At 42.9% G+C, this 12,839-nt stretch overlaps 1 protein-coding gene across 1 annotated transcript in view; it reads left to right on the forward strand.

Moving 5' to 3' along the window:
• Window positions 1–12,839, forward strand: part of LOC146860824 (sperm-specific sodium:proton exchanger-like) — a 4,630,975-nt gene that overhangs the window by 676,620 nt on the left and 3,941,516 nt on the right. Inside the window, exon 4 of the mRNA XM_085646174.1 lies at window positions 4,614–4,713. Coding sequence (XP_085502300.1) covers window positions 4,614–4,713 — 100 coding nt within the window. The remainder of the gene's footprint in view (window positions 1–4,613; window positions 4,714–12,839) is intronic.

Below are 12,839 nucleotides of genomic sequence, written 5' to 3' on the forward strand. Positions count from 1 at the left end.
AGGGGGACCCCTGTGCCAAGGATAGATGACCTGTCCTACTCTTGAAAGACTGAGACAGCAAGCTGCTGCACAGAAAAGGGAGATGTCAGTGCTCCCCCAGAACCTATTGGGAGGAAGGGCTCCTGTTCACCAAGGCCGGAGACCCCAAACCTGTTGCCACCAGGAGAATGGTAGCACCTCAGCAGTTAAGAGAGGTTCTCCTCACATTTGCACATGACATCCCCTTAGCTAGGCATCTTGGCTAATGAAAAACTTGGAGCAGGCTAGTAAGCCACTTCTCCAGGCCAAACGTCCCATAAGGTGATGGAGTTTTGCAACTCCTGTGCCACCTGCCAAGCCAGTGGCAAAGCAGGTGGTCACATAAAACCCCCCTTAATACCACTTCCAGTGGTTGGGGTATTCTTTGAAATGGTAGGGATTGACATTGTCAGTCCCCTTGACCCTCAACCTGCATCAGGAACAGATTCATTCTGGTAGTAGTGGATCATGCTACCAAGTATTCTGAGGCAATTCCCCTTAGGACTACCACCTCTCCTGCAGTGGCTAGGGCCCTCACTTGTATGTTTATCAGGTTGGGTTTCCCTAAGAAGGCGGTGTCAGACAGATGTACAAAAAATCATGCCTAACTACCTAAAGCACACTTAGAGTGAATGTGGAGTGACTTATAAGTTGGCAACCCCATATCACCCACAAACTAATGGCCTGGTTGAAAGATTCAACAAGACCATTAAAGGCATGATCATGGGACTGCCTGAAAAACTCAAAAGGAGATAGAATGTCCTTTTGCCATGCCTGCTTTGCACTTACAGAGAAGTGTCATAGAATGAAGTAGGTTTTCCCACTTTGAACTTCTGTTTGGCCATCCTGTGAGGGGACCACTGTGTCTTGTTAAGGAAGGCTGGGAGAAACCTAAGAAGCCTAAACAAGATATTGCAGACTATGTACTAGGCCTACGTTCCAGGGTGACAGAGTACAGAGACAAAGCAAATAAGCACCCAGAGGCCAGCCAAGAGATTTAAAATCTCTGGTATAACCAAAAGGCTGCAGTGGTGGAGTTCCAACTAGGGAAGGAGATATATGTGTTGGAGCCTGTGGCTCCTAGGGCTCTCCAGGACAAATGGAGTGGTCCCTACCCTATCCTTGAAAGGAAATGTGAGTTCACCTATTTCGTTGATCTTGGCACTAGCAGGAACCCAAAGAGGGTCATCCATGTTAATTGCCTTAAGCTTTTCCATGACAGCGCTGAAGTGACTATACTGATGGTCACTGATGAGAATCAGGAAGCAGAGAGTGAACCGTTCTCTAACCTCCTCTCCAGCAACCCCACGGATGGAACAGTAGATGGAGTTGTCTACTCAGACATCCTCTCTGCCCAACAACAAGCTGACTGCAGGCAAGTCCTGGAGCAGTATGCTGGGCTCTTCTCCTTAACCTCTGGATAGGCACACTGGTGTACCCATGATGTGGACACTGGAGACTGCTTGCCTGTAAAAAAACAAGGTATATCGACAGTCTGACCATGTTTAGGAGAGGGTCAAAGCTGAAGTCAGCAAGATTTTGGAGTTGGGAGTTATTGAACCCTCTGATAGCCCCTGGGCTAGAACAGTGATCTTAGCCACCAAACCTCACTCCAAGGGTGCGGAAACAGAAATGAGTTTTTGTGTGGACTACAGAGGTCTTAATGCTGTCACCAAGACAGATGTTTATCCCATACCCAGAGAAAATTAGTTGATAGACAAGCAGCCAAATTTCTCAGCACCTTTCACCTTCACCTCTTACCTGACATCAGGGTACTGGCAAATTGGCATTGACTCCAGGAGCAAAGGAATAGAAAGCATTCTCCACTCCAGATGGGCATTATCAGTTCATTGTTATGCCCTTTGGCTTAAATAATGCCCCTGCCCCCTTGCAAAGGCTGGCGAACCAAGCCCTTGCTGGACTGGAAGCTTTTAGTGCAGCACATCTTGATGATATTGCTGTCTGTAGCGCCACCTGGCAGGATCACCTGATCCACCTTGGCAAGGTTTTGCAAGCCCTGCAGACTGCCGGCCTCACTGTCAATGCATCAAAATTCCATATAGGGCAGGGCACATTTGTATACTTGGGCCTCCTTGTAGGTGGAGTCCAAGTTCAACCCATACAATCAAAATCCAGACTATTATGGATTGGGAAGCTCTAACCTGACTCAAGTCAGGGCATTACTTGGCTTGACTGGGTATTACAGCAGGTTCCTGAGAGGGTATGGCACTATTGTGGCACCCCTCACAGAACTCACTTCCAAGAAGATGCCTAAAAAGGTAAACCAGTCAGTTAGTTGTCAAAAGGCTTTTGACACCCTGAAAGAGGCAATGTGCTCTGCACCCATTCCCAAAGCTCCAGAATAATCTAGACTGTTCATTGTGCAGACTGATGCTTCTAAACTATGGATAGGAGCAGTCCTATACCAAACCAACGATGATGACCATGACCAGCCTGTTGATTTCATAAGCAGGAGGTTACTCCCCAGGGAACAGCATTGGAGTGCCATTGAGAGGGAAGTCTTTGCTGTGGTACCTGAAGAAGCTAAAACCATACCTGTTTTATACTCACTCCCTTGTCCAAACCAACCAGAGACCTCACAGATGGTTAATGCATATGAACGATGAAAACTCAAAACGTTTGTGGTGGTCCATTTCTCTACAGGGAATGGAGTTTGCAGTGAAACCTTGACCTGGGGCTGACCTTGCCAAAGTAGAGAGCTTTTCCGGGTTCTTTCACTTAGACAATGAAGACTCTCTTGGGAAAGGTTAGTCTCACCCTCTTTCGTTAGTGGAGGAAGTGCCCCTGTTGACATGATTAACCCCCATTTGTGCCTGGTATGTGTGCAACTTTGACTGAAAATGTACTGACTCCCTGCTACCCAGATCCCCAGTACCAGTGCTCTTTCCCTAAATTGTATGATTGTTTCACAATTGGCACCCCCTTTGGGATCCTTGTAAGTCCCTAGTAAGTAGTACCTCTGGTGCCTAGGGCATTGGAACTAAAGAGCTACAGCCCAAATTGCGCCACCCTCAGGGGCCCCTCATCAAGCTCCACCAAACTTCTTTGCAGCCTGCGTGTTTTGGTGCATAGAAAGATAAAGAGTCAACATGACACACACCCCTGTGTGGCATGCCAGCAAAACACTGCCTGTGGTATAGGCAACTCACCCCTACAGCAGGCCTTACGGCCCTAAGGCAGGGTGCACTATACCCCATGTATGGGCAAATCTCTATGAGTGGATGTGTCCCTGTGATATCTAAGCAGAACCTGAGATATTACAAGTATGTAGGGAAGCCATGATGAGTGCATGGGCTGGACACTTGTGATTATGAGTTCCCCAGCTACATGATGGTGTCACTGTACCCTAGGTGTTTGGTACCAAACCTCTCGTCTTGGTAATCCCACACTGATGCCAGTGACAGATTTATTAAGAGGTACACTGAGAGGACACCTCAGAGGTGCCCCCTGAAAACCTACCAACTACTAGTGTGTTGACTGACTGGTCTCAACCAGCCAGCCACCATAGACAGGTTTCTGACACCCTGAGGTGAGAGCCTTCGCTCTGAGAGGTTAAGAATAAAGCCTGCACGAGTTGTTCACACCTCCTCCATGCAGGATGTGAATTCCAGAGCGGGAATCTTTAAAGGCCCTGCTGCCTTTGTTATGTGACACAGGCCTCTCCAGATAGTGGAGATTCCCATTCACCTGTCCTGACCCCACTTTTAACCCAAAAATAAACATGGTTATAGCAGGATGGAGCCGTTAACCTCGTAAGAGAAAGACTTATTATTTGTTGCCTCAGTGGTGTCCAAGACACCCTCAGAACTAAATTACCAATGTTCAAAATGGTGGCATTGCTGGGCTGCAGAGGAAAAAGGAAGGCACCAACCAATAAAATTTGCCTTATTCCAATAGGGTGTGCATATTTACAAAATTTATAAAAACACAAAGTGTTCTGCTGGAATGTGGATATCAAGGTAAACAGTGTAACCACAATGACGGACAAAGGACCATAATGGTAATATTGCAAAAATACCTGTCCACAGGTACACACGCCACGTATTATCAGACCTATTAAGGCATTACAGAATTCAGTTGCATCAAGCCATATTTCTAAGGGCCATTGCAACTTGTCAATTGATTGCTTGTTCTTTTCAATGGGCGTTGATCCCGGGTGATGTAAGTTGCCGTGTTTCGGCCCTTTTCTTTATGGCCTACTCAGGACTGCGCGGACCAGGTATTACCAAAACTTGAAACAAAAATAATATATATATCCATCATTGGTCGAGATCTACGTAATAAGGTTAAAAAATGTAGTTAAAAGACAAGAGGAAGACTAGGTGCTCTCATTGCTCTAGGACTCCTGAAAAAGTTCACACATCTATTGTTTTTTTGTTAAATGAAGCAAACAAGGGCACAGACTCGAATGGGTGCCTGTCACCAATATGCAACGTTGGGTAGTAACAGTTTCAGAATAATTTTCTGTTCCTGCTAATAGGTGGCAGGGATAACCAGCTCATAACTGAAAAGAGTCTACAGACTGAAAATAACAGTCATCATAAAGCAATTTTTTCTCTTTCTTTCCTATACAGCTGAATGGGCAGGAATGTCAGGAGTTATCGTTCTTTCTTCTTTCGGTCTTAATTTAGATATTGTAGCCTTCACACCAGGAACTGAGTTTTTCTTCAATCGGTGAGTAATATTTGTGGTTTTATAATTTCAATAGTAATAGTACAAGTACAATCTGAGATACACTTTTCCATATCGTATTTAACAAAGAACATTTCGGTTTCAAAGTTGCAGTTTTACCATTATATGCTAAGGCTGTAATTCTCTCCTGATGTCACCAGATTCAGGGACACCATCGAATTTAGGGTTGAGAATTAAACAAGCAGGATAAGTGGTAGACTTTCTGAGTTGGTGGTGGGAATGAAGAGAACTGTACTGCGAGCATAAACCAGATCATGTGACTATAGGTTGGCATGTTTGCGGTCACCTCAATGAGCTCACCGGCTAAGCAGGGTGAGTGTTCATGCAGACATTTCACGGTTAGAGCCTGCAATATAACTTCTGGCAGGGCCAGACTGGGAACACAAACCAGCCCTGGCAATTCAGTTGGACCAGCCCCTTCGAGGGGAGGGGGGACAAGGAAGGGTTGCTAGTTAGAAGTTCTCCTGGTGTTTTTAGGTTGAGCCTGGGCAGGGCATGTGCTGCTCTGTGAGGCATGCTGTATTCAGGTAGGAATATGAGGCTCCACCCACTCTCCGCACATATTTTTCATTGGCTTGTGTCATTGTCCACTGTAAACTGTGGCTGTTCATTGGTCAATAGGCTTAGTAGTCCCACCTTAATATCACCTTCTCTCATTTTGTAACCTTCCATGGCGACACCCCCTGTTACGTCTGTTGTTACTCGGTAGCCTTTAATTACTGCTTCCGAGCACTATTTTAAGCTTTGTCATGCCTAAAAAAGAAAACATAATTAAAAGCCATTGTCATTTACAATGTCAATAGCTCAAACTCCCGTAAATGCTAGACCTAATGCATTGCAAATGCTTGTTGTTACACGGGGACGTTACCTGCTGGTGTTTTTCTCACAGGGGGCGATATTGCAGCGCTGCTGCAAAACTAGCCTCCAATAACAAACAAGCATTGGCATAGCCAATAGGTCTCGCCTTTGGGACCTTATTGGGACCTTATTAGTGTTTAGCCATGCAACGGTTGATATTGTTGCACCAAGGATATTGTGCTGCATAACTAAATACTTATAAGGTCCCAAAAGCGAGACCTATGGGCTATGCCAATGCTTGTTTGTATTTTCAGATGTTGGGAAATTTTTACTGTATTGGATCTATGGTGTTTTTTTTTTTTAAAGTGTACACAGGGCCAGAAAATCCCTAAATATTTGAATGCCAGATGTAAAATATATGAGAGAAACATGGATACGAGATGGTATCTACTAAGCACAGCATAATACATTTTATTTCCCGGATGTAAAAGAAAGTTTTTGTTAAATGAATTTGTTATGAATTTGTACCGAACTAATGTGTTTTAATGTACTTTTTAGATGTAAGGTATGTTTTAACTGCCTGCTTTTATGATTTTAATGTCTAAAATCGAATAAAGCTTGTTTAGATTTGATTTGACTCACAAGGTTGTTTTCATGATGACTGGGGCCCGACGTTTAGAACCAGGTGATTTGTGCAGAACCTGAACAGATTGAAGAACATCCATTAAAGTAAACAAAACATCACATCATCTGAAAGTAGAATTTCCAGAAAAATGTAGGGATGGGTCAAGCACCAACAGCACAGCAGAAGTGGGGCAAGAGGTCAAGCAACAATACCTATCAAGTCAGGAGGGGTCAAGCAACAATATGGGGCGGGTAAATCAAGCAAAACACCGAGCAGGATGTGAGAGGGGGGGTCAACTAACACCATAGAGTATAATACAACATGCTACAATACGAGGAGCAAGTGGCAAGCAAGGCAGGACTTGGAAAGGAACAAACAATTCAATAGGATGAAAAGAAACAACAGAGATTGACTGGGGTATAGGTGGGTGAAAGCAACAACACATAGCAGGATTAAAAGCAAGCAATGATAGAGCAGGAGAGGGCCAAGCAACACAGAGCACAATTGAGGAGGTGTGTGGGGAGAAGCATGAACACCGAGCACAACAGATAGTGGTGTCACCGTAGGTGTGTTTTTTTTTCAACCAATAGCAGGCTGCACTCTGGGACTTGGAGTTTAATTTTCACGTTGCAAGTGTAGTGTTAAAAAGATCTCATTCTATTGGCTTAAACATTGCAGTTCAGGTTTAAGGCATATCCCAGGTTGCCTATTTCAAAGTGGAATACTCTGCTAAAACAGTTTCCATTGTTTTAAAGCTGAAAATGGATGATTACGAGTAAAATAAAGTGCCGCAAAAATGCCTCTAAATTTGCTGATCCATGCCGCAATATCCTGGGGGGTCTGTCTAGAGACCCAACTATTATTTCGGTAAAGTACCATTGTTTGTTATTACAGAATCCAAAAATTTTGTTTTTTTTAAACTGAGGCACAGGCATTTTGAAAAAGTAGTTGAGTGCCAAGGAGCACCCTTCCATGTAACTCTTCGGCCCCCTGTAAAGGTTATGTTTAGCAGTGGCCAAGCGCTATATATCTGCCCTGGTGCCCACCATGCCTGTGAGATCTTGAGTGTAGGCACTTATGGTAAATGTGCCACTTAAGTGGCATGTTTTCTGTTTGGTGTGTCCAGTGAGCATATTGAGTAACTTATAGTAAAGACCAAATCCATATGTGTTTGAGGGCAAATCTCACTTTGCCAAACAACCTTTTCCCAGACCCGATTTGCAAACAAATAGGAAAGAGCCATCACCTGCAGCATTATAGAGTGGGCACCCCCTTACTCAATATTGAGCCATACTAATGAGCATATTCACCCACTTATAACAGTATATTCTATAAATATATGCTAACAATCTAATATCTATTATGTAAACATACTGCAAATGCATTCCTCACTGCAACAGTCAAGGCGATTTTCCAATTACAAGATCTGCATGCTGGCAGCTGCTTTGCCTGGGATGCGACAACCAACTCGGCTCCTTTTTTTGTACTGAGAACTGTACAGTGCCCTCAACTATATCTCTATTTAAAGACTGCTATAAGTTTGCAACAAGTCCTGTGAGGGTTAGAGACTGTTAGGCAGCTCGAAGGAAATTAGTTGAGCATAAAAACGGCAGTGACAGCTCCACCCCAAATGCAAAGAGAACAGCCACGGCCAAAGAGAGGTGAATTTAAAGTATTCACCCCACAACTGAGTTTACAACTGGGATTGCTGGTGTTAAACGAAAATGCCTCCCTATTACTAAGTTATACGTGCTGTGCCAATCACAAGCTTTGTCTGCTCCTCTTTCCGCAAAAAAGATATTCGAAGTACACGTTCGTTTAATTTATGAGAAGCAATCAAGATTTAAGTATTGGAAACATATTTCAACATTAAATGTTAAAGCATACTCATGAACGTCCCCGCAGCGTTGGGAAAAGACACGTAGATAATTACTTGGCTCCAGATGAATACATTTGAGAACATGTTAGAAAACCCAACCTTTCAGATCTTCACTGTCAAAATAGAAATCAGTAAATGTCAAATTATGTTTCTACTTGTCTGTACTTAAGAGCATGTACATAAAAACAGCCCAATGCAAAGGAAAATACCTTTGTAACTGGTTAGTGCCGACGGGGGTCCTCCGGCAGGTCAACCACAAGGAAATCGCTGTCATGGAAATAGATAACTAGTACATTTGATTAGGGTCCTGATAATACAGGACTCTAAAAACGTGTGATGAGGTACACACGCATTAAAGTAAAACTCGAAATATATTTTTTTAAGGTGCTGATTCTAGGATTTTAGGGAATGACTGGGCCTTACAACAGACTCACTGTAGTGTGAATGCTTTATTATGCGGCATCTTTAACCACACCTAAGATAATTGAACAGAAAAGTATGTCAAGGACGCACAGCTGTCAAAAACTAAGTGCATTAATAAAGCAAATAAACGATCACATCTGAGGCAGCTGCAGACTTAAAACTACTATTCTGTTCACATCCAAGTCATGTAACAGGCCCTTTTACTACATTAACCGGTAGCTTACTTGTAAGAGATATAATTCATAAACAAGTCAGCTCTGGGTCACACATCCGGCTTCGAAGAGTAAATGAGGAGCTACATCCTGCCTCGCAACTTTAACAAGCGTTGGCCGCGCGCGAGCGGCCGGAGACGCAAAATGTGATGGGGGTGGGGGAGAAGCGGGAGTTGTGTGTGCGCGTGCGTCATCGCGATCGCTCTGAAAGCGAAAGTGATCGTGATGACACACACGAGTTTTCAAAGTGCTGCTGGCGGCCGGCTGCGCGCGTGCACGATCGCGTGAACGCAAGCGTTAGGCCAGCCAGCAGCACTTTGAAAATCCCACATACAAAATGTATCTTCGAGCCAGCGCAAGCGCTGGGGCTCAGCGAGACCTAAAAAACAGCCTCCACAACTGTAAAAACCATCCCTTATCCTTCCGGTGCCCGCTACTGCCAGTCCAGCCATGACTGCTACTCTCATAGAAACCACTATAGCAGCTATCTCAAGCAGCAATTGAATGCAGTTTGTGCACTTAAAATGTTAATTAGTCGAATTCTGGACCCATCTTTCTCATAATTTCAGGCAGATTAAATCAGGCAGTCAAGTCTAAATCCAAAAACCATCAAAGTCAACTTAGTCTGATTGAGCTATTGCATATAATGCCATGGTCATTTTCGAATGAACAGCAACAGAATCAAAATCACTACGTCCACTGTTAGGGTGACACCAGAATAAATTGTAGCCAGAAAAAGATCTAGGGCCCTAGAAGCTGTCCCTAAAATGTATTGAAAAACAGCCGCGGTCTCGGCATGTAATAGCAGTGGGGTGGTGGGGCTGCGTTGGGGGGGGATTTCGAGGGATGATGAAAAGGGAAAATTTAATAAATAATGAATTGTTGAAAAACACTCAATTTGCCTGAACTTGCTGACTTAAAATGAGCGGCTATCCCTGTTTTGTTGCAAACATATCAAACAATGCTTAGTGTGTAAACGAAATCATGTGTCTAAGTTGTCTGTAGTAACAGTGTCACTCAGGTATACTTTGCTCTATATGTGATGTGTAGTTGTTAGCACAGCAATAAATCGACTGCATGTCGTTTGAGTAACTATGCTGGCTAATTTGTCAAAATCTGCTATTCAAAGATGCTAATATTAGCCCTAAAAAGCAGCTTTGTTGCTTTTTGTAAAATGGTTAAAACTCAAAATCGGAACAATTAAACCATTCATTTACAGTTACCATTTAAACAAAAAGTATTTTAGGCCGAACTATATTTATCGTAATGCATTTCTACAAATGAACACTTTCATTTGTTATCAACCTTTGAATTTCCAGGTATTTCTCATCAAATAAATCATACCTTGTATTAGGCATTACATACTAGACTTTTCTTAAAGTAATAGTAGAGACAATACAAAACCTAGAACCAAATCAATGAATACTATTACTCACTGCTCATTGTTTAGAGAATATCCCACAAGGCTGGAATAGGATTGTATCATTAGGAAGATTTCAAGTGACTTGATGTGTTTTCAGTGGCCGCAAATCTTATCGCAATACAAAGGTTTCCTTTATTGTTTCTGTTCCCCCTATTAGATTCAAAGGTATCTCTCATGATTTGAAATGCCAGTGATGTGATTCAGAAAAAGAATACACTCGTACAGTGATCACACAAACTTTATTATTTATTATAATAGGGCCCTTAATATTTTTTATATTATTTTCTCTTACCAGTTTATCTGTTTCTCTCACTAAATATATGATATTTTTTCCGTAAGTGCTACATGTGCTGCATGTGTAATAAAGTGTCGCTTTGAGCTATTTGAATTTTGGGGACCCTTAAGAAAAAATATTCACTCTTGACAACTCGTTGCTAGAATCAATGTATCGCGCGTTCAAGAATTCAGTAAAAGATTATGAGACCACATCTGGAGATACTTACCAGCACTCTAGTTTGTGGTAAGGATCCAGTGGCGTCACTAGGGTTGGTGTCACCCGGTGCGGGTAACTCATGGTGTCACCCCCTCACGACTTACCGCATGGACCTCCTCCGCTCCGAGTCCGCCAGTGGACACAGTTGGCAAATAACGGGACCATACAGAATCCTTAGTAACATTTGTAAATTTAGGTCCTATATTTACAAAATGTGCCTGTTAACAACAGTGTGATAATGACTCATTAATCAGGTTGTACAGTGGGCTACCTGCTAGTCAACAGTTTATTGGAATTTATAATATCATAGGTATGGTACTTTGTACTGGTGTGGTGTTCCCACTATCCAGCAACATGATATATCAGTGGTCGAAGTGGGGGGAAAAAAGTAGGGGAACTGTGGGCCGAGAATCAGAGGGTGGGAATAACCCAAGGATTGGATCAGTGGGCAGAGCCAGAGGTGTAACCAGAATGCGCAAATATCCCAATTTTTTGTATTTGTTTGGTTTCACTGCCCAGTTTTATCAACCAATGGATACACATGATTATTTAAGGTTATAAGGAGTTATTGACAGTGAAATGTATTCACAAAGTGGGATATGCTTCTAATCACAGAATGTCCCCAAATACGATAAAATGTGGAAGCACAAGCCATTTGTCTCCGAGCCATGGAGTTTCTGTCATCAGCACTTCTCCCTTTTCCAAAACAGCAGTTCAAACACGAATGGCTAAAAATCCTAGTTTGCAAATGTTTTCTAAATAATAATGGCTCTGCCATATTTGCCTCATAATGCAAGATCTGCAGCATGATCTGACCATTTAAACTAATAAATTGTTTGTAGCTCAAACGTATCAAAAGTTAATAAAAAATTTGACTTGTGTTGCTGCGGAGTAGATGACAGTTAATAGCTCACTGTTCTATGTTAGGATTTTAACTTATAAACTGCAAGTAACAAAAGGATCTCTCTGACAAAAGCAGTAGCCCACTGGCCTATTTATATTATGTGCACTTTGTGATCTGCATGGTACATGTTCTTTGCAGCAGGTACATTAACCCTCTGAGCTACCTTTCCATGAGACAAATCTTCCATTAGACAAAATTCTGATCTCTCTCTAGGAAGAACATTAATCACCAGAGTCATCATGACATTTTTATTGTTCCTGAAAATTGCTGGAGGCCAGGAAGGAGGCAGCAAGCGCTTTTAAAACCATAATATACTTGCAAAAATGATGCCTCCACCTAAAGTCAGCACCTGGTGCGGTCAAGCCGGTTGCACCGCCCTAGAGCTGGCCCTTCTCAAGGGTCCTGTAATCTCAGTGACAGGGTCACTGTTGTTCTAGGGTGTGCTGCTTCATAGGCCTACCTGCAAAACTGGAGGTGAACTTCAGTATGAATAGTGGTGGACAAGCCTTGAAGGTTAACCTACACTTGTCATGCTAGGGTCCACCTGCTGGTGCTACAACACCGGGGCTTCTAATGTCTTGCGAAGCCTTCTAAGATCTAGCATGAGCTAGTGCTCTCTCAGGAGAGTGGTCTGGTGGACTGGTTATTAAGGCTGAACCTGGTTCCCCGGTTCCAAATTCAGCAGCTCTGGCCATTGTGCCACATCCTCTCCCCCACTGAACACCATACTGCCCCACTGAGGAAAAACTCAGACTGCCATCAACTACAACCCAATTGTTGCCAGCTATAAACACCTAGATGCGGCTCAATTTAAATTACGCACTGGGCAAGAGCAATGTGTGGCCTACAAGAAAAAAGTGACAGCATCCTGGAAAAAGCAAACAATCATAGGGAATGGAAAATTTTGCAAACCATGTGAGATGCAAGCAGGAACAACATGGTTACCTTAACGCTTTTACACTCACTGTTCAGAAATCAGTGAGTGCTTTTGCTTGAAAAGTTAAGGACATGACAACAAAGCCCTGAATGCACCCATTTCAATGGCCATTGCTTATATCCTTACAAAACGTAAGCAGTATGGTAAAAAAAGACAACATCCCTAGATGCAGAGCAGCAGTACAAATTTTGTTTTTCAATCCTCACATTGCAGTACCTCCAGGATTGGTGCACTAGTTCCAAGCCCAGGGAAAACAAAGCCAAAAGACAACAAAAATAGCGCTTCACTGGCAAACTCTGTAAAAGTGGCGCTAATGTGTTTGGGTGTGAATAAAATCAATCTGGCCAGTTTGCTACCACTCTGTCTTACTTTATTTAGTTATTTCTTTTTCATATTTTTAAACTTTTATTCCCG

Source organism: Triturus cristatus, chromosome 3_1 (genome assembly GCF_964204655.1).
Source record: "Triturus cristatus chromosome 3_1, aTriCri1.1, whole genome shotgun sequence".
NCBI classification, from domain to species: Eukaryota; Metazoa; Chordata; class Amphibia; order Caudata; family Salamandridae; genus Triturus; species Triturus cristatus.